General features: G+C 36.0%; 1 protein-coding gene across 1 annotated transcript in view; it reads left to right on the top strand.

Moving 5' to 3' along the window:
- Positions 1 to 23,668, top strand: part of Smp_147450 (serine/threonine kinase) — a gene marked incomplete at both ends in the record, with an annotated part of 60,735 nt that overhangs the window by 33,903 nt on the left and 3,164 nt on the right. The window contains 4 exons of the mRNA XM_018789248.1: positions 11,440 to 11,719; positions 13,563 to 13,822; positions 20,235 to 20,310; positions 22,479 to 22,548. Coding sequence (XP_018654710.1) covers positions 11,440 to 11,719; positions 13,563 to 13,822; positions 20,235 to 20,310; positions 22,479 to 22,548 — 686 coding nt within the window. The remainder of the gene's footprint in view (positions 1 to 11,439; positions 11,720 to 13,562; positions 13,823 to 20,234; positions 20,311 to 22,478; positions 22,549 to 23,668) is intronic.

The raw sequence follows: 23,668 nt of genomic DNA, 5'->3' as shown, positions 1-23,668 counted from the left end.
ACTCATTTTTGCCTGACTATAAATGTTGACTAACGCTTGCTTAAATCGAGTTGGCATCCCAGCCATCTCCAAAGTACGCAACATTAACGCTTCTCTCTCTTCTGTTCGCTTCATCACTCTGATTCTCTGGCCAGACCAATGAGTGTAGAAATTATATGTATTCTAAATCCACTCTCGTATTTGACTTATTTAACTCCGTTATTCACCAACGCGGATAAAGTCATTTATTACATACGAGGATAGACAGTACGTACGATCAAAAAGGAATCAGATTTAGGCCACTACAAGCTAAACGGCCTACTGATTCTGACTCTGGATTGTCTAAGACTCTACGCTCAGTACTGTGGGGATTAGTTTAGTATTGTACCTGTTTTATGTTACTTTCTACACTGGAATTTCTTAGCTTGGCCTCATTCAGCTAAAAAGTCTAGATCTGATGGGTGCGAGTCTCTCAACTTTCCCAGATTATTGAGATCCGTGTGTCACACAAACGTCTTTTATAAAGTTTGCCTTATTCTTTGAAGTTCGGGAGATTTCTTGGAAGTTTTCAAATTGAAGAAGAATATATACAGTTCGGTGAAATTTTTTTTTATTATAAGCTTCATTTTGTACTATTCACTACAATTACTATTCTTATGTTATTCCCAATCTGTTAGTAGCAGTATCTCACACTCACAGTCATTTTGAGCTTGATATTTTATGATTGTTATTTCCTATTGTATGGTATTATGCAGTCTCATCTGCTTGCATATAAAATTTGTAGATCTGAAATACATGATCCATACAATGAAGGCTGATGATGAAGTTCTAAATTAAACTGGCTGGATTAGGTGAGAAGCTACTATCTCAGTGGCATTCAGTCTAGGCTGCTCGTACTGCTTTATGTGTCGTTGGTCTGGCCAACACATAGGCGTTTCAGTTATCAATCTTATCACCTGATAATTAACCGGATTTAAGGACATAATAGCTTACTTTTTGACTTCTTTGTTGAAGCACCTTTATTTTCGTGACACACTGTACACGTAATGCTTGCTCACGCGGTATATCTGATAGACAGTGCGCTTTTCCCACTTGACTTGCAGAATAGGTGGATGAAAACTGCATACAAAATTATGATGATCAGCAAAGATGTAAATTTTGAAGGATCGGCTTTTAGAGTCAAAGTCAGTGTTGACATCACTCGAATATGACTAAACTTACTCGCCCATAATAGCATGATGGCTGGTAAAAAGTACTATGAAGGTCAGCCCAATCAACCTATATGAATGGTCAAACGCTCCTAAAAGCTGATGAATGGTTTTCCCATGTCAATTTATTTTCTAGGAGATTTACGTAACAAAATGATTTTTGACTAGCTGTATATCTGTCGGAGTGCTTTAGAGGAGTGTGTGAGGTGGAGGTGCAGTGATAAGGGTCAAGAAGTTATGGAGAACTGTGTTACCTGAACTGCATATGGCGCAATATTACCCTCGTTTTATGCTGATGCTCAAAAAACGGCAAGTAAAAGTCCAAAGTATTTCGGCAATCATTGGGCATGTGTTGAAAATGCATGCAACGACAATACGTTTTAAGAGAGGAGAGCTTTCAACTTCACTAGTGGATAAGTAATTCCTCACAAGCGGCTAAATCATTCCTGTAAAAAACACAAGCTGTCTCCTTTAAAAAATCTAACTTCGAAATACCTTCCGCTTATTGTACTTTGACTTCATTATGAAATATTGTGAGGCATTCTATTATTTTTAACATCGTTATACTGAAACCGACTTCAATAAAGCAAGACATCCCACCAAATACAGACCCACGTTTTGACACTTTAGGATCTCTAGCACCAATTATACTCTCCGAGAAGTTGACCAAACTATCAAGCAAAGCATATCTCGAAATAGATGAAGATTATCCAATCATAAATAAAAACAATGGACTGAACGTTTTTATTTTGAACAATTCATAGTCTTCACATAGTAAGCACATGAAGATTTGAGCCGTTGAAAGGAGAGTGTAGTAGACTTTGCATGTGGTTGTGTGAAGTACAGAGATTTAAGGCAAAACCAATGTCCACATCTCACGAACAATTCCAAATAAGCCTGACCGCTTACTTCTGACAGACATCGTCTCCAACATTATCCATCGTAGATCAGTGAAAAGAATAAGTCACTCGTAGATTAGTTGCAGTGAGTAATTTATAGGATAAGCCATTCAGTAAAATGGCCTTGGGTGTTAAGTGTTTAGGAAATCACAAGGAGAATAATAGGGAATTATACTTCTTATAGAAGACAGATTTCTCGGCTCATCCAACAGCTAATAGCATCCTTACCTTTAGTCGTAGTGGAAAAGGGTGACTGCACATTTTTCTTAGTAAAGATGCCTTATTTGAATCCCGTTATGAGTGTGTACGGAAAACGTTTGGAGAAACGCTATGATTGTGTATTCACTTGTCTAGAAGTCAAAGCTGTGCTTAAGGAAGTGGCAAAAAACAACTTATGAGGGAAGGAAATATACATAGTTACTACGGTTTGCATTTAATAGGAACACAATTCCTTCAGGATCGGACACAGGGACGTATACAAACTAACTTGCATCGAAAAACAAACGACAAGCACTCCACGTTCAGAGCTGGCAGTCACTATGAAGTTTGTGTGGGATTTATTCATTCTATTCTCAAGGTGTAAAGTTCCATATTATGTAAACAACAGTTTACAAACGAGTGCTTTGTGAATTTTTACGACAGGCTGAACGTATAATTAATTGTCAGCCCCTAGTTCTTATCACTGTTGAATCAAAAGATTCCGACATAAAAACGCTCTCAAATTTGTTGATCATAAAAAGGAACACAACAGATTCAGTGATGCCCCACTACATGAGGAATGTAGCGGTTAATAAATCCCCAAAATCAATAGCTCTATAAGTGTTCGACATTAGATGCTGACCACATTAGTTTTAATGAACTCATTTAGCTGAAGGCGCTCGTTCATGCATCCGCACCAGACTGCGAGTTCGGACGGCTCCTGCAATCACTAGCCAGTTGAGATCAGTCACTTCTTGATATATTGATAGTCTATTAAATATATCTTTTAACTTCCTCGCTTCTAACTTTTGATTTCACTGGGTGGGCGCGGTTCGGTTGTAGGTGTTACTGGTAGTGTGTTGTCAAACTAAGATACCTGTGGTATCTTCAGGACTATAGTTTAAGATGAGGTATGTTAGAGTCAGCTAACATTCTGGGGTATTTCCTCAGCATGTCTGTAAGAATACGGTTTCCTTAGTAACATAGATGCAGAAGGACCCAACTGTAAAGGACTATGAGTGCAAGTGAATTGATGACGATATGTTCTGACTTCTGAATGCTAAATTAGTGACCTTAGAATCTGTTGCAGAAGACAGTACACGACTGTAATAGATCACCAAGACAGAGCTGAAAAGAAGAAAAAGAATTTTAGCACGAAATATTATAAACTTGCATATTCTTGATGCTGCAGATGGTTGGTAATTTAATGCCCTCCAAACTTATTATTATCAGTCTTACGAACCTAGAACACTGTTGTGGTTTCGGGCGTACAACTGTTATACTTAAGCCCATATTTTTCTTATTGTGTGCTTGTGCTAAGTGACTGATCACTTTTTATGCTAGTTTGTTCTTATGCTTGTAAAACAATTTTCCATCTTTGGAAAGAAACAGTCTTTTTGCTGGAAGTGTGGCAGATAAACCTATCCACTAACAATCCGGTTTCTTCTATCAATAAGACGAAGGTTACCTCCAGGCACGAAACTAATACGTATAGCAGTTTATTTCGTTTGATCTATGCTTAAATTGCGAGTGTCGACCTTTCAATCGACCTTAATATGCTTAATTATATCACGTCTATACAGTTAAGGTTGTTTTCTTTGGGATGAGACAGATTCTTCTCCGTTTCTCTCGGTAGAATGGTGGTAAGTTGGTTATGTTGTAGATTTTTAATTCGTGATTTTGATTAGGAGTCAACTCATTATCTCACAGCTTACGTTAGCACTTCATCGCCTGCTTCATACTATTTACTTTGGCATTTAGTGTTGGCCTCAACACATATCCTTACTACACTTCTTTAATACACTGCCTACCGGCTTTATTTCTGAGATCAATTTATTTCTTGAAGGTTATCTATGTGAAGAGCATGCATTTTAAGACTTATCAACTCCTTTGAATGCTTTTATTCATTGTGTTTCAACTTGCTCAGAAATGATTGTCAGAAAATGTTTGGTGTGGTGATGATCTTAGTTGGGAGGCATTCAACACTATCCTAAACGCTAAGTAAGACAAATAGGATTTAAGTGGTCTCTGAACTTTCGAATGATCCAAGTGCGACCGAACTGAATTTTTCCCCAATCTTATCACACAGTATAAGGTGGTTATAGTCTTTAAACTACCTGAAGGCTTCTGACTTAGTTTACAATTTTCCCTCCATATAAGAACTGAGCTTCAAAATCTTATAAGTATTATAATGATAATATATATCATCAAATAACTATTGCTACATGAGGCACGCCAGTCTACAGACAATATGGAACTGTTACAGATGATACAGGCTTCACTGCACTGAGTTAGGTAAGTTTATATGTTATCAGGCACACGGGTCATATAATCAAAGGAATAAATATATGAATACAAATAATGTTAGTAAGACTCGAATTGTTGATATAAGCATTTGCGCCATTTAAGGAGACTGAGGTGAAACGTGCAACTGACGCTCGAGAATGAATCCACGTAAAGTTGAGAGCTTTTAGAAAAAGCAACCTCGTATCCTTCTGCAATATCTGAAGTCACAAACTGACTGACGTAAACAAAGTCATGAAGCTCTGGTGCAACATATCTACAACTCTTGCTTTGGATGTATTCTAATGGAAGTTACGAAATGCAAAAGACCATGTTAAAACCGATAGAATCAGACATCTTGAGATCTACAATGATGTCTCACTTTCCAAATATTCTATGAGTCTCTTTAAACATCAAAAGGAACGATTAACCAAGGTTGTGACAAAATTAAGTAACAGCAGAATTAGCATTGGGTTTTTGAGAATACAGAATAAATTAAGACGAGAAGAAGCCTGACTGTTTTATACAATTTTTTAACTCATGAAAGACGACTGAAACATTCACACCCTGAAGCTGCTCCAGCGTCATTGAGCTATCATGAAAAAAAGATAAACACAGTCATTTATCACTTCACACATATTCTTACGCTCGTATTTGATCCCATTTAATCACAAAATGCCATACATAATCAACCATTCCAATAATTAAGTACGCTCGGAAACTTGCAGAATAATCTCATAGTTTAAGTCAATAAACGCTACCGAAAGTTTTAAATGTCCCCACAATACCACAAAATGACTTAGTAAACTCGATTGTCTCACATTTTCGTGACCCAATAGTTGATTTTTAAAATTGTTGCCTCACCTCACAAATGGGGACAGCCAAGTTTCCTATTTGCTGTGGAGAAAGACAAAACTTTGATGAGGGTTGGACTGGTAACATGGGCACTGACAGGGAAGAACTTTTTAGTGTGGTAAATGCTGTCGTGGTACGTGCCAAACACCCGACCGCACAACATGTAGTAGGGAAATCTCACTTCAAACATTTAAACGGCGAAACACCACTGGATATTGGCGGTCACGTTGCTACAGTAACAACTGATGACTCAGATCAAACCATCCCTTCTAGTGGTCCCGATTTTGATGCCTTGACTGCTAGAAAACGGTGGGTAGTGGTTAGACGAAAAAGGGGAAAATATAGTCACAAACAGCACCCGTCTAGTTAACAAGTCTCTGGTAGGCCAACACTATGCGTCGAAGGTTACTCCACCAAGGTTTCAAATTGAGACGATATTTAAGTCTAACGTCATTGGAAAACGTCTGGTCTTATCGAATATCGTCGTGAGCATTTCACTCGACTTACATGACTCTGTTTCAAGAACAACCGAAGATAAGCTCCCAGGCAGGATTTTACATCTTGATCGAAGGCCGTGAACACTACTTTCAAAGGAGTCGAATCCGTCCCTAGTCTAGTAATTTGAAATCTGAAATAGTCGAAAGGTAATGACTTTGTTAAAAGACATGCCCACAATCAGGATTCAGTTGAATCTACCACCAGAAATGCACTCCATATCAGACTGGACTGGCAGCTTGAGGATCGAATCAAGTGGTCTTACGGAGTTGAAACTCGAGAGCGAAACAAACTTAACGATTCAAGGTTTTCGGGTGGCCAGATCTTGGAACCCAATCCTCCCAAGACCTGTATGGATAGAATGCGTGATTCTTTAAACACCTTAAATGTGAGCTACACGAATGCTCGCGGTGTCAGAAATAAGACGTCTAAGTTAAGTTTGATAGTAGATGAATCAAGTCACGATGTAGTTTTTGTCACAGAAATGTGGCTCACCATATATACAGACAGTTGAAAAATCTCTACTGGCCGCATCTGTATTGGAAGTGATAGTTATAAATTGCAAGGGAGGAGGCATAATACCATACGTTAGAGATCATTTACATGTACAATCGAGCAGATGACAGTGGTACATGTGAAGCAGTTTTTGTATGAAACGAGTTGGTGACTATAGGTGGAATATAATATAATCCATGTTGTCTCCTTGACGACTTTATTCTGAGCCATATCCGTCCTTAGATTATGGCTGAATATTGTCTAATCATTGGAGATTTCAAGTCGCCGAATATCAACGGGATAGAGCTTGTATTTTTAGGTGGATGTTGCAATAGCAACCCATATCAGCCATTGTTCCATAAGCATTTGTACGGTGTATCGTAAAACCAACACATATTGACCTGAAACATGAGTTGTCATTCCTAGACCTCGTCTTAACACACTATTTTGACGATGTCATCAACATTCAGCGCCTTCATCTCCTGACAAATAGTGATCACGTTGCACCTTACTTTATATATTGGATACATGTTATACAGTATGTGCTTGCTCCACATCATCTTCATATCTGGTGAGCTAACATTCAGAAACTGTGATATCTCAACAGTCTGGTAAGGCAACACAGACGGACCAATCGAAGACGAGTGGGATTGATTCAAGGTTACATTCGAGTCCGTAACGTCACACGGTCGACACATGAGCTATTAACTTGCCCTCCATGCACTAACACGGGAGACCGAAAGCTGCTGAAGGGTAGGAAACACTTCTGGGTCTTATCTTTGTCAACGGAACATGAATCATTTAAGTATGAATAACGAAAAGTTCGAAATATATGTGAAAAGACCATAGTAAGTATTGTAGTATTTACGAAAGACAGTTGATATGTGATAGCTTTACTTGCCTAAAACGGTTGTTATCGTACATTAAATGAAGACGGTTGAGTTACTAAGTCACATAGAATCACACAACTTGTCAACGCCTTAGCAACACAGGTTTCGAAACAAGCCTTTATGCTTAGTCAACTTGTTCATTGCGAGAGAGGACTGAACAGCAGCCTAAGATAATGGCCTGTCTGTCGACGTGATATTCACATATTTTGTCAAAGCATTTGATAAGTCCTCTCGCCTAGGTTTTGTTAGGAAGCTGTCTTTTGTTATCGAAGACAGATTGTGTGAGGGTAAATATGACGATATTTGGATGGAATCCGGTCAAACGTAGCGTACCCCAAGGCACCGTCTCAAGCACCCTACATTTCCTTCTCTACGTTAATGAATTACCTAAGTGCTTAAGTCATCGACATTATTGTTTGAGGATAATGTCAAAATCTGGAGAACAAGGAGAAGTGTGGCTGATCATTTTGATCACCAAGCTGACGTAGACGAATTAATTTGATTGTCTCAATGTTGAGGCTTATAAACTAATTCTAGAAAGAGTATGCTCGTGCACGTCAGACACGGTAACAGTTACCAACATATTATCGATAATACACTTCTTCCTAGCGTGCAGGAAAATAAAAGCTTAGGAGAAATATAATGTCATGACTTGAAAAAACTAATCATTACAACACAGCAGCTGCCAAATGTTCTCTTGCGTTATCATCACTTCATCAAGCATTCGAATGTTTTGAAGAGAAAGTGTTTCGGGCCTCATGCACCCCTATATAAGACCACACTTTGAGTGCTGTATCTAAGACGCTGGTCCATGTACTCACTTACTCACTTGAGCTTGTGGAGCGCATGGGAACAAAATTAATGAAAAGTCTTTCTAAATCTTCCTACTACCGGCGCTTAAAACTCCTAAACGTTTCCACTTATCTTCTCGTACAATGCGAGGTGACCTAATGTTGGCATTCCGTATCTTCAATTAAGACTTAGGTGTTAATGTGTCTCATCTTTTTGCCCCTTCCACTACTGATACTCTTCGTGGCCATAGGAAAATGGCTCACATTTTAAATGTTGTCGAGGATTTCGGATGTCGTTATTTATCATCTATTAACAGCATTTTTCCGTCACATGTCAATTTTCGTGATCTCTGTGCTTAGTACATAGCGTTTGTTCCAGTTTATTAGTAGCTTGACGCATTTTTTGCTCACAGCCTGGGTGAATGTTCGGTAGATCCAATTTGGTTATTTGTAACAATGCAAACTCAGGCGAGTAGAATTCACCATTTATGAAGTCAAAAAGAGACCGAAATCAAAGTTTCAAGTAGAAAAACAGAGAGATGGAGCCAAATCCTGCTCAACTCTTTACCAGTCTGGAGGTAAATAGGTATGACGACTTGTCATCTCTGCCTCACAACATTTAGGCCTTACGTTTAGCGACATCCAAAACATTAGCATTTTTTCACCGCTATTCCAGAATGAGATAAGAAGCTCTCGTCGCGAAGTGTGTACAGGAATTAACATGAAAAGCATCTTAAGACTGACTTCTTAATCCAAGAATGTTCTCATTAAATTGAAGAAATACATATATAGCAAACGAATTACAACTGGAAGAATGAGCCAAAAATTTTTCCAAAGTGTTTTGTTGAATTGCGTCGTTGTTTCATCGTTCTATTTAAATTTTGCTCATGGCTCTCGTGACTGCTTTTTATGTTCTTCAACCTTCTTTGTCTCTACTTTGTCTACAGATTTACCTTTATTACATTTATTTTACTGTCGCGTGTTGCCGGGTCACTGGCAAAAGTTGAGTTTTCGACTAAGCTCAAGGTTACGGCGTGGCCCATTTGATTATTACTGATTCTTAACTACCTCCTGGGAACAGTTACTCGAATCTTGTTGGTAATGCTGGTGTTGACTCTCATGTACCGAACACTTGTTTATTAACCATCTATTTTCCTGTTGAGCGCGTAATTTTTCGCTACAGAAAGCCTTGTCTGCGTAGCACAGGCTGTGCCGTCTAAGGTATTTTGTACTTTTGATATACTTTGTTTGCTTTTTAAGCCAGAACAGTTGCAAATGAGCACTGAGATTGTGATTTGATATAATTTAATACCGGTCACTTAGGAGCTCTTCGTAATCTACACAGGAGAACGTGTTTCGGTCTAATAAAATAAACTTTGATACGTCAGCTCAGCATTCAGACCAAATACTGGAGCTTCGGTCGTTACAATAATACTGGTTTACAAGATAATAACCTCTCCTAGAATAAAAACATGCTACCCGAATCTTGATATCGCACTATATAACAACTATCAACGACTTGAACATCACGTTGCTAACGCATAAGTACGACCACACTTTTACTATTAAAAGGTTCCCTTGTAATAAAGATAAGTGTTCTCCTAGCAGATGTGACAATATCCCCACCAGAGAGTAGCTTCAAAAGGGGACTTGATAACCATGTAATCATCAATGGCCTTCCGTCGTCTGCCAAAAAACTGCTGACGTATCGTATCACTGGTAAAGACATCGTGGATAAATAGTGCTTATGAAAAGCATCGCGCGAAATCCATTCTACTAAGGTGACCCCGAAACCAAGGAAACCAAGGAAAAAAGTCGAAAGTCAGGGATGATTGAATTCGAAGATGTATTTGTTGATGGTCTATTTGCATACAATCAGAGCCGATTGATTGTCGTGAGAATTTCACAGCGTGATCTATCTGTTATATCCCAAAGAGAATTATGAATGGTAACTTTTGAGGACTATTTATGGAGCAATACTATGTGTATATTTTACTGCATAAATATCAATTAACTAAACTATTCATATCCATATCCCTCTTATTATAAGCTTTGTTTTGACCCATGAACTATTACTATACGGTTTACCATTCTTGAGTTATCCCCAGTCTATTAATTATTGCCTCACACATTCACAGACACATTCGGCTTAATCTTGTACAAATGTTATTTTCTATTTTATGGTGCTATATGGTCTGTTTGTTTGGTATATAAACCCAGTATGTTTGAGAATAATGATTCATGTTGCAGAGGCCGTTATTGGTGTTCTGTACTAGGCAGATAGCAGGACTGACAAGCACTCTAGACTGCTCGTACGGGTTTCGTGTGTCACTAGTCCGGTCAATATGTCGCTGCTATTTAATGGGCAGTTTTATCATGTCATATATAACAGGGCACCCACTCAGACACACGTTATGACAGTATCCGAACGTGGTCTGGTCAAAATGGTTAACCTAGCTTTATCACCTAGGAGAGTGTCTAATAAATTGATGAAATCAGCATCAATGTCAGAGACCTACATAACAATTTATCGCGGAAATTTATTTGTTGTTACATTCCCAATATAATTCCTGTTATCATTAATATCAGCATTATGACTAAACAACATCTGTCCACTTTACCACTTATCACCCCTGTCTATTTGATATTCTTTAATTTCACCCTTTTACATTGTTCGAATAGACTATTTATTTGTCTATTCTGACAGTTATCTTCACTTTGTTACTCTATACACTACTTCTCAATTTTTCACGTTCCTGGTAATACGATTGCCAGTGATCTTAGCAACCCAGTTGCCTAAAACGAAAAACATTCACTGATATTCGGAAAACTTTCACTCGGTAATTAACTGACAAATTGACAAGGAGTGGCGCAGATGACTAACTGGACTACTATCACTGAACGATACCGACGATCGGAAACCATACTGCATTATCAAAAGATACAAGCTGAGAAATGGATCAGCCCATTGAAATCGAGAACAAAAATATTATCTGATAACTTCAGTTAGTTTGTTTTAACCCTTAAAGATGTGCTGGCCGTCATGGCAACTAAGTTCAACACTTTGATTTCAACAAGATGACTTCAAACCCCTTTCTTTTACCGAAGTTTGAAAATATATTCGAGTTGAGAGATACAGAAAAGGAAGAAAGACTTAAGGTATCCATTTATAAGCAAATATCTTATATGATTTAAATAGAGGACAAAAGAACTTGCGAAGTTAAAAATTTATCAAAAGATTCAACCCTTTAAAAAAAACAAATCAAGAAGGTCAATTCTGAATGAATTAGAACCTGAAAACGAAACGAACACTTTGGATTCCAATAATGTGGCATTTATATTGCAGAAAACAAAAAGTTTGTCCCCTTAAAACATCGTCAACGATTATCTATAGGGCAATTTACCGACAGGGAAACCAGAGACCAGTTTATTGCGAATAGAAGAGAAATGTTTTTTCTTGAATATCTAATTGCAGTACAACGCTCAGAACTAAAAAGGCTGGAGGAATTGGCATCACATGAAGATCGTAAACTTGAGCTTGCAGAGCATTGTTTGGAACAAGACGCTGCCCTTTTTGACGAGTTCCTTAAGGAAAACGACAAAAGTTCCGTGGAAGCAGTGGCTAAGTAAATTCAAATATTCTGTTATGTTGATATTTAAGGGCCTTTATTTCAGTGTACTTCTAAGGGACACAATTGTGTCCACATTATGTAGTGGTAGACAGAATTTCTCTTCTTCTTTAATGTTTAATAAATAGTCATTGTAGAATGATTAAAAACACCGCTTTCTAATTGGTGTGGCGTCAGTATGAGGGCAAAATATTTAGTAAACTAATTGTGCGGGTTTATATTATCAATATATATATCAATTTCATTACTCTCTGACTTTCTGCCACCAACTTTGGATATATACCTAAAAGTAGATTTTCCTAGCTGCTATTCGAGTTTACCCTTTTTGTTAGAGATTTAGTCCCTAGACTTCTAAAAATTTTAGATCTGGACCCAATAACTCCATGAAACTGCAGGTTTCTGTGACTTTCAGTCTCATATTAGTGTGTAACTAAAACAGTTTTTCACTTGACGAGATTAGAAAACAAACTGAATTGATGGATTTTATTTTTGTACATATGGTTGACTAGATATTTTTTAAAATTATAGTAGTATGAAATGGGTTTAGGGGTTCATCAAAGCTTATTTGACCATAAAACTTCAAAGTTAACGAACTTCTAAATCTCAATAAGATATCAATGGATAGTAACTGAAGTCTGCATTGTATCAATGATTAACATAAGTTTAAAGGTTTTCGACTACAAGTCACTTAAAAAATAAGTCAGTTTCGGTGTGCTAATCTCTTACCTAAGTGGCCTAAGTTCTACTAAAAATGAAGTATTCAATCTGAACTGCTGAAAAGTCCCAAACTAGGTATGATGTCGGTCTTCCGCTGTGGTTTTCTCAAATTATTTACAGCCAGTTCTGTTCATCTTACCACTACGTTTACCCTTTTTTAAAAATAGTTGGCACACAATAATTTTATGTTGTCCTTTGTAATTTGTAATATTTGTATGATTGAAATAAAGTAATGATGCATTCTCAGGTTGATAACAGGTAAACATATGGGATAATTAATGCTATACTATATAAAAGTTTCCTCTTACGCGACTTTGATTATTTTGAATGGTATTTTTGCTATATACTGATATCTGCTGGAACACTTGTGATGATCAAAAAAGCACTAAATATCTGTGTTTTGCCCGTTTTTAGACTTCAAAACAGTGACATACACATCTTCAAGTGGGATCATGCTCAAAAATTTCAAGCTTTGCTAAAAGCAATAACCTTAATCCGTTTTGTCGCGAATTTTGTCCGAAAGTTGTTCAATACTGCCCAAAACCACTTATGAAACATAATTTACTCAAATTATCCCTATTTCTCTTTCCGTTTTAGCATTCCATAATAAGGAGGGTGCAGACGTTGGTGGTGATGCGGCTTTGATATAAATTTTGCTGATCTAAGTTACACAGACATTTCGTTTTTGGATTCCCAAGATATTACTCAAAAAAGCGAAATATTACTCACATACGTTTATATAAACAGATGACTGATGGTTTCTGACGGATACCTTTAAGGGGCAAATAAAGCATCTAGCAGTGGCAGTAGTCAACCTAAGGAATAAATTTTTAATGAGTGGTTTTCTTTTACAGTCACTTTGCGCCTTGATTTCTGCTGTTATCTGTTTGTTAATCAAAGCAACTAGTGTTTGTATCTTAGACATACATACGTGGTTAATGTAAAAGATTTTAGCATTAAATTGAAATCTTGTCAAGTGAAACTCGGTGCTTGTTTAAAACTTCATAGTTTTTCTAGAAATATACATAATTTACTGAAGAGATATGGAAGACTTTACTCATGTACTATAATTTTTTTGCACAAATTACTTTGTAGTGTTTGTATCTATACATTTTTCTTTTAGCTCTGAACAGGAGGCTCGCAAACGTGCTATGATGGTTGACAAAATTAAGCAGTTGACAATACACAAATCACAAATCAATGCAGAAATCACTAAATTAAAAGAAACTGTGAAGGATTATAAATATTTTGAGGCATTTCTTGAACGTCTTGTTCCAGAACCATACAATTCACAAAGAAAAGCAGTTAGAGAAGATAAAAGACAACTCAAATATAAGCAGAAATTACAACTTCAAAATGTAACTTCGAAACCATCATCAACAGGTAGCTGGTGATAAGATTTTCAGGTGTACTATTTTTAATCATGAAACTTATTATCGTAAAAAAAGGAATGAGATTTTATACTCAAGAAAAACTTGATATGAATATAATCAGTCACTGGCCAATAACCAATATCCATAAGCCTAATCTGTAGCGCTGACATCGATCTATATTTTTAAGGAATACGCTTTCAAGAGATTTCAGATGAGTGTCACAAATTATAACTCTGCAATGTATTATTAAACTCAACTGGTTATTTCGAAACTCTCAGTAAGATGTTAGCTATTGGTTTCAGGACAATACTGCCGTCATGATATTCTGTATACATCTATGCTGTATAGTTTGGTTTAGTTAGTTACAGGGTTTCGTTGATACTGTCAAGATACTGGAAAAGCTTGTTCTATTCTATTGATTTTTTATTTTCTAGCGTTGTAAATCGTCTCAATCTATCAGTCCTACTTGATGAGGACAGTATCAATCTGGTTGGATCGACATTTTTACATAGTGTTTACCAGACTTACCCCGATGGTATTCTGTGCAAATTTCAATTGATGGAATATAATATACGTGTAATATGTGGTCAAATGAACTTTGGCAACTTTCCTATTTTTAACAATTATCAAAATTATTTTAAAGTCTATAATTACTTATTGAGATAACTCTATTTTAGTATCTCATACTTACCGCCATCACTACTGATTTTGGGTCTTTGTTAACTATAATAAAATTAACAACTAAAATGAACTGAAAAAAACTGGATTGTATATGATAGGAATTAAAATAGCTCTCTACATACTAATGGCTGAATATTCTACTAGTTATAAATTTATAAAGTTAGCTTAGTTGCAATTTAATTTCAAATATCACCCTTGTGTCATCTAATTAACATTGTTTCAATAGACGTTAAATAGAAAAAAAGCATTCTAGCTAGTCGTCCAACCACTCATGCATCAGTTAAACACAAAACTGTATGGATGAAGAAACATTTGGGTCTTCTTATACCTAAGAGTTAATTAATGCCAAAAAAATTAATGCTCAGAGAGTAACCATTATTAATAATATATACAGATATCTACTGATTAGATGGTTAGTTGCCTCCGTTAGATAAGGTAATAAGAAATTTCAGTACGTTTAATTTTCGATATCCGCAATTATCATACAGGAAGCCTTCCATCCAGATTTTAAATCAGACAGATATTAGCGATCAACTGTATTTATAGCTTTAAAATATTATCTTCTGTCTAACATTTGAATATACATTACCCAGTATTTTAATAAATGATGTCAAAGTTAGATAAGAAAATTTCAATACAGTATAACATATCACTGAAAGGACTAATAAATTACCTTAATAAGAAATTTTATGAATCTTTTGAATGGAATGCTAATATTTGTTTGGTAATCACAGCTGAACTACATTTCTAGAAATCAAAGTAGATTCTATAATTATTTTTATCAGGTTAAATAATATTATGATCAAATTGTAGTTGTCTAATACAGAATAATCAGAAATCAATGAATTATGTTCTTTCCCTTTCGATTTTATATGTTACACTTTGTAGACTATCATTATGAATCTAAACTAAAGAATTTATAAGAATAAGCATATTCAGTCTTTATAAGGACTTCATTTCTAGTGAACTGGGTTCATTATTCTATTTAAATTTGAAAGGCAAGCTAAATTTGATTTGTTTAGACTTAAGTCCAGCAATTATGTAGTTTCTCGAACAATCATGGCTAACGCAGAATCTAGTAAAATTCAAATAATCACATTTTACATAATATACTTACTTATTAACTTACGCTGTTGCTCCTCATGGAGGAGCATATGCCACCCCACCAGCACTCCACATTCAACTCTGTTCTGAGTAATCATTCCCAGTTTTTTCCAGTTACCATTCATCCCTTTAAATTAGACTTCCAGTTCTCGTCTCAGTGTATTCTTTAGTCTTCCTGTTTTCCGTTTCCCTTCAAAATTCCAAGTTAGGGCATACCTCGTGATGCAGTTTGATGATTCCCACAATGTATGTCCTATCCACTTCCAACATCTTTTCATAATTTCCTCTTCAGCTGGAATCTGGTTTGTCCTCTCCCACAGTAGACTTTTGCTAATGGTATCCGGCCAGTGAATGTTGAGTATTTTGCGTAGACAACTGTTTATAAATACTTGTGCTTCTTTGATGTTGGTTGTGTTAGTTCTCCAAGTTTCAGTTCCAGACACTAGGACTGTCATCACATTCGTATTGGAAATTCTGACTTTGATGTCTGCTTGCAGACAGTTGTATTGAGATCAACATGTTCCCCAAATGTAGGAATGCGGTCGTTGCTTTGCCGATTCTCGCTTTTACGTCTGCATCAGATCCTACCTGTTCATCTGCGATGCTTCCCGGCTATGTGAATGTTTCCACATCTTCCAGAGTTTCGTCATCAAGTGTGATTGACTTGGCGTTCTCCGTGTTGCATTTGAGGATCTTGCTTATTCCTTTGTGTATGTTAAGATCTACTGATGCAGAGGCGGCTGTTACATTAGTTGTCCTCGTCTGTATTTGTTCGTGTGTATGGAATGTAAGGGCCAGGTCATCTGCGAAGTCCAAATCGTCTAGTTGATTACGAGCTGTCCATTGTATCCCCTGCTTCCCTTCAGATGTCGGGGTTTTCATAAATCAGTCAACCACCAAGAGAAGGATGAAGGAGGAGAGCAAACAGTCTTGTCTGACTCCGGTCCTCACTTGAAATGCGTTTTTCAGTAGTCTTCCATGCATGACTTTGCACTGTAGTCCGTCGTATGAATTCAGTATGATATTGAACATCTTCTGGGGTACATTATAGTGTCGAAGAAGTTTTCATAAAGTCTTCCTATCCACACTGTCAAATGTTTTCTCACAATCAACGAAGTTGATGCATAGTGACGAGTTCCATTCAATTGACTGTTCAACGATGATCCATAGTGTCAACATTTGATCTGTGCACGACCGATCCTAACAGAATCCAGCTTGTTGATCTCGAAATTGGGTGTCTACTGAATCTTTCATCTCGTTCAGCAACACTCTGTTGAAAACCTTTGTGGTAATGACAGTAATGTGATTCCTCTGTAGTTGTCACATTTGCTCAGATCTCCTTTCTTTGGTATTTTGATGAGATCCTTCTTTCCAGTCTGTCAGTGGCACTTGTTCCTGCTCCCAAATCTTCTTGAATAGAAGGTGGAGCATGTTTGCAGTTACTTCAATGTCTGAATTCAGTGCCTCAGCCGGTATAATATCAGGTCCAATTACTTTCCATTCATTGTTTGTCTGATGGTCGTCTTTACTTCTTCGATCGTTGGTGGAGTGACATCTGTAGGAATGTGTGCGTGCTGCTTCGATATCCGGTGAATTCAATAGGGCTGGTTCACTCAGCAGTTCCTCGAAGTATTCTACCCATCTTCTTCTCTGTTCATGAATCCTCGTTATTGTCTTTACCTCCTTGTCCTTGACGGGTCTCCCTGGTTTACTATATTTCCCTGCCAGTTTCCTAGTTGTGTCACATAGTTGTTTCATATTTCGTTCTCTTGCAGCTTTCTCCGCTGTCATCGCTAGATCTTACACGCATTTCTGCTTGTCAGCTCTGATACTCTTCTTCATTTGCTTGTGCCTTGACTTGCTCTGCTCTTGTTCGTGTGTTGTTCATTGCTGTCTTCTTGCTTTTCATTTTTGAATCTTGTCTAGGGTTTCGATAGAAGTCCATTCCTTATTGTGATAATTCTTACCACCCAAAACCTCTTGACATGTTGAAGTTAGTGCTTCTTAAATCTTTTCCAGTCGTTCTCCATGGCATCCTCCTGTTCTCCGAGTACATTCCGTAAGACTTGGAACCTGTTGTCGAGAACTATCTTGCATTGATTGAGTTTGTCAGTTTCTGGAAAGAAGGCTGTATTGAACCTCAGTAATGCTGTTCCCCCAGTTGTGCAGTGTTTCTTTGGCTTCATTTTCATCTTGGCAACCACCAGTTGATGGTGATCTGAAGCTATGTCAGCTCCTCTCCTGGTTCTCACATCTTCCATTGTCCTTCGGAATTTTTGTTGATACAAATCTGATTTATCTGGTCATCTGTGGTGTGGTCCGGTGAGATCCATGTAGCATTGTGGATGCGTTTGTGTGGGAATATTGTGTCACCTACAACCACTTTGTTGAATACACATATATTTGCAAATATCTCAGCATTCTCGTTATTTTCTCCCAGTTCATGTCGTCCGGTGATATCTTCATATCCGTTGTCGTCCACTCCGACTTTGGTGATTAGATCTCACATCAAGATGGTGAGGTCGTTTCCTGAGCACTTTGCTTTGATTGATTGCAGCCTCGAGTAGAACTGATCTTTATCGTGGTCGTTGCTATCATTGGTATATGCATAACATTGGATAACATTCATTGTGACTCCTTCCTTCTTTGTTTTGAATGATGCTTTGATAATTCTGGATTCGTGAGATCCAAATCTGACAAGTGCATTTTGTGCTTCTCTGTACAGCATCAAAGAAACTCCCTGAGTGTGTGGAGCATTTTTCCATTCGTGACCGGAGTACAGAAGCATCTCTCTTGTATATAGCCTTTGCTGTCCATCTTGGGTGCAATGGGTTTCGCTGATTCCAAGTACTACCAGTTTGTATTTCCTTATTTCCGTAGTTATTTGACTGGTCGTTCCGGTCTGCCACATTGTACGGACGTTCCATGTCCCTATAAAAAATGTTGCTCCGGTTGTTAGAAGGGACTTTCAAAGAATCTCAGCTTTGATCATGAGGCTTCATAATTTTTCCTTCAACTCGGAGGCAGAGTTTAGATGGTTTAAATTGTTTAATCTGGTTTGGGTTTTTTTAGCGAGGTTGTTTTTTACGTGATTTGGTTGGTGACCCCTTGTTCAACATTGATCTCTTTTCCGAACTTTCGACAGACATTAACCCTAGAAGAGTTACAGGCGGAGCTATTTTACGTTAGGCTGAAACGATATTACTAAGGGAAAGGACAATGAAGAAGTTTAAACAATGTTTTAGTTAAAAAATAAGTGAAAGATACGCGGTTATTTATTTGCAATAAAACTCAGGTCGATAGTCAGCAAATTTATGACTGCATTTCATATGTATTTTGTTTACAACTACTTCTTCCAATCAACTGTGACATTAACCAACATATAATTTCATACTACTAGGAGTTTGAGCTTACGTGGCGTTAATACATCCTTTCGTGCCTAGTTATCTTTGATTACTGTGATTTATTTAGTTTGACACAAATCAGAACCAGGGTAAGTGAGAACGACAATCAACAATAAATAAAATATAAGTGTTCGTTTCAAATTCTCTCAAGAGACCTCCAGTGCGATCTTCATTTTGTCTGTTAGTGCTGATTGTTTGTAAACTGATTAACCAACCTATTCAAATTTCAGCGTCGACCGAGCAAATAACATTAGGATTCTATTTCACTAACGAATAGAATTGGAATGCCTTGCAGCAGGAAGTTGGGAAGATCGAATTGAAGAGAACAAGAATGTAAACAGATAGTCATTGTAATAACAACAGTAATAACGGAACGATGAAGTTTGTAAGAGACAACTGGTGGAAGATATGCAAATGAAGTATTTCATGTATAGTTTTCATATTTTACGAAGACATCCTGTAATTTTGTGTTAGACGATAAATCGCTCTTTCCTATATGAGTGTTCGTTCACTATCTAAGTACCACCATAAAAAATTATCGATTGCCTTTCAACCTTAGTTGTGACCAGTTCTAAATCATTTGTTATCTGGGACGTCACAATACCATAGCTGAATATTTTGTTGAAAAGATAAAATTTTAATCCTAAAATACTTTTTAATTAGTAAACCAGTTGTTCTATCGCCTACAGTCCCTTACGTTAAGGTATAGGGACTATTTACATTGTGAAATTTCTAGTTAACCGTACTTGGCCATTTGAGAAATTTTGAGAATAAATAGTTTATTATCAGATTGATGTTTTTGTAGAGATTCTAGTAATTTAATGGTTGAATTCATGAGTCACTTAAAGCTAAACCACCAAAGGAAACCTGGGAGCACTGGACGGCCGTCTTGTCCTAGTATGATACTCTTCAGCAGTGTGCACCCACGATTCTGCATACGGGATTCGAACAAAGGACCTTCGCTCTCGCGCACAGGCGCTTAACTTGTAAACCACTGAGCCGGCATCCAATGGTGTTCAAATAGTTTGCCATAATACGAGTATCATCAGTGAAATTAAGTTTTTTTTATGTATCTATACATTTTCATTAAATTTTGGAATGCTGTTTCCTGATAATTTGTAGATTTTTGGGAATCTTTCGATGATATTTCAATGACTCTTATCGAGTGCAATAAAACTAAAAAGCCTTTTTATAACTAAAATTCCGTAATTTGTAATTTTCTCTAAAAACTAGCTTCAAATGAAAATTCAGTACGAAGACCATCGTTTGTCATTACCAGACGATCATCATTGAAACCAACAATGAATAAGTACGTTAATATTTAGACATGCATACAAAATACAGATCACTAATATACAAACCGTAATTAATTAATAGTATTTTAGTATGATTGATTTTATAAAAACAGACGAATATATCTATATTTGTAGTGAGGTTTATAATAGCTGAAAGTCATTTGGTGTAAACAATTCGACTAGTGATATTCGATAAATATTTCGTATTTGTAACTTCAAGTAAACAGTTTAACCATATGTTATTTCTTTATACGCTCTGAGTCTAGGCCCTCAATCTGATTCCATTATGAACGAACAAACGAACGATTTGCCCTGAACATAAAATATCCGTTTGATTTCGTATTCTATTAAGGTTAACCCCGTTTGTGAGACAGTGGTAATAAAACGCCGAATACGAATTAGGTTGAACGAATTTATTTCAGATGCTCATCCACTCAGGTATTAAGATGAGAGACAGATAAGCAAAGCAGAGATGGAAAGCGTGCCCACTCAATTTGATATACTTTGACTCAGTGCTTCCAGTTTTACGGGAAACTAAACCATACATGCAGTGGAGTAGGTGATAAACATACATATGAACGCATATGATGACAGTCGGGGTTTTAAGCTAATAATTGACAAGGTCAAAATAGTATTGATAATAAAAAGAATGAATTATTTAGTCCGTTCAAAAGCTAGAATAATCTATATACGAGTGACATAGTACAAGATGCTATACAGTGTACCAAATAACTTACAGATGAACTCACTCATTATTACTATAGTTGTTAAAACCAAAGAATAGGGACTAACCATTGATCTTTCAGAATGTGGCTTGAAGATAAAGTTCAAATAAAGCAATTGGTTAGAAGGCTCTAGTTCTGGAAACAATATAGTTTAAATAGTTTCTTCTGGTCAGCGTTTTCTAGCTAAGCTGTTTTCTAAGGGATGGGATTGGTGACCCCATGCCTAATCTTTGCTTATCCGGATCTATGAACGGCAGTAACCCTAGAAGGGAAATAATATAGTCATAATGTATTTACACGAAAAGGGATTGCTTCGGAAAACTAGTTTATGGGAATGTGATGGCAAAATAAGACCAGTGGGATCTTAAGATAAATGTATTATATTTCTATGCTACCTACATTGAGATAAAAAGTCTATAAAAAGTGATTCCTTTCTTTACTCTTTCTTAAGTGACACTTATTGTGATTAACTAGAACATGCAAACCCACTAACTAGTGAATCTATTTTTAATGTAAAAGAAGTCACAATGATTCAGTGAAATCCTCATTGTGGGAAAGTGTGCTCAGAAATGACGATAAGGAAAATGTTATCTCTGAATGGACGAGGTGAAATTTTAGATGTTAACAAAACAGTTGTGAGAATCAGTCATATGAATGGATTCATTTACGGTAAATTTTTCAATTTCAAAACGCTAAAACTTTAAACATCCCTAAGAAATAAGTAATTTCAAAAAAGTGTTTCATGCATCATAATTTTACTTGGTTTTTTATTTCTTGTTCTATAAAGTAATCATATTCTTCACATGCCTTTTGATTGACTAAAAACGGAAAAAGGTCCGATGAAGATCACTCTTAGAGTCTCTCAAGTTCGTCCTCATACTTAAGTCTTGTTCTCTACTTTCACCTTTGCTTTTTATGTTCATGGAAGACTTATTTGTGATGATTATAGGCATTCAATGAACAACTAAAATAAATAACTTTCTAGTCGATATTATAAAATCTACAAGACAACAAACACAACAAGATAATCGTCACCCAAAACCAAATACAATAATCTAAAATTACTTACCTTCAAATGTTAAATGGTACTTAACCAAGTTGAATAAAGTTTATATATTGTTTATTGGAATGTGTCTTCTGTTTGTTGTATTAAGTATTATTAGATTTGTCTATCTACTCTTAATTATAACTTTATAACTAAATAATTTATTGTCAATTTTACATCTTTGTACTGGAAATACTATTTTATATTTTCTTTTTACACATTGTCAAAGACAAAAATAGATCTTACTTCACCATAATTGATAATTATTTTAATTTGGTATCATTTCAAATTTCAGTAAGTTTTCATTCCGTGTTCGTTTGAGTTTGAATGGTTATCTATTAATTTCTAGTTTAATAGTGATTGTTTTACGGATAAATTCTGTTTATTTTTTAAATTTGTCTCATTTGATTAGAACATTATCAGTCGAGTCGAAACTTTCAAGACAAATTACGCCTCATGAAAGTTCTAGTAGTGAAGACAGTGTAGGTTTGTGTTGATATTTTATTTGTATTCTCCACTGAATTAAGAAATTTTTATATATCATTGTTATCATGGAGTGCTTGATTTCAAGATGAAATAAATAATTAAGATTAGTGAACAATCAGCTATTCATACAATATATACTTCAAGATCCCAAGTGACTTACCTTAAACATTTGAACATTTAATTACCTATTAAAACTAAAGATTTACTATATATTTTTCAAATTGTGTTAATAAATAGTGCGGAATCTCTCTTACAAATGTGATAATTAAAGTTAAATGATTAATAGGACTATTATAGTTACTAAGTTTAATCGACACTAAATCGCAATGAACTTTGCCATTGATTGCTATTCGTTGATTAACAAGTTAAGAGTCGAATTCTCAGTGTTTATTAATAGTACAGATTCATTGATCTATACTTGAATAGCTGCATGATAATTTATGTGAATGAAGATTTAAATGAAGTTAATCCAAATATTTCATCAAGTAAGAAATTGTTTAGTAACTAATGAAACCTTGGAGTTTTAGATAAAGACAACTTATTTTCTGAATTAGGAAATAATTTGCCATGTAAAATGTGTGTAATCATTAAAAACATCACAGCAGCCTGCTATAAATTTTGGGCCACCGTTTTTCTAAAGCCTGTTTACTGTAATAGATTGTTTTTGAGATTTGTTTCACTGAATTAAATATATTTGCCAATGCAGTGTACCTATGCGCTTTTATGAAATGTTGGAAACCTATGGTAAATCTGTTTACCGAGAAACTCAACAAATACATAATACACAATTTCATCCACTTTTCTTCTAAAGAAACGTGAGATAATTATTATATAATTTATACCTGATAGTGGAAATCAATGTCATAGTGTGGTATGTGCTACTAATACGAATAGATATAAGTAGTATGCATCAAGAATGGGAAGTAGAATTCTCAGTGACAGAAGAACATGAGGAGAAAAGAAAGAAAAACAGAAGCAGTTCAATTAGCAAAAGAAATAAAAGAATAATGGAGTTTAGAAGAGACACTTCAAGGAACATGTGCAAACGGTGTATTCAATATACTGTGTTCATATTTTACAAATGCAGTGTGTAATTTTGCTCAATAAAATGAATTA

The sequence above is a fragment of the Schistosoma mansoni genome, chromosome W (genome assembly GCF_000237925.1).
Source record: "Schistosoma mansoni strain Puerto Rico chromosome W, complete genome".
Classification (NCBI taxonomy): Eukaryota; Metazoa; Platyhelminthes; class Trematoda; order Strigeidida; family Schistosomatidae; genus Schistosoma; species Schistosoma mansoni.
Note: the sequence above shows the minus strand (reverse complement) of the source record. Positions and strands in the feature narration are given on the sequence as shown.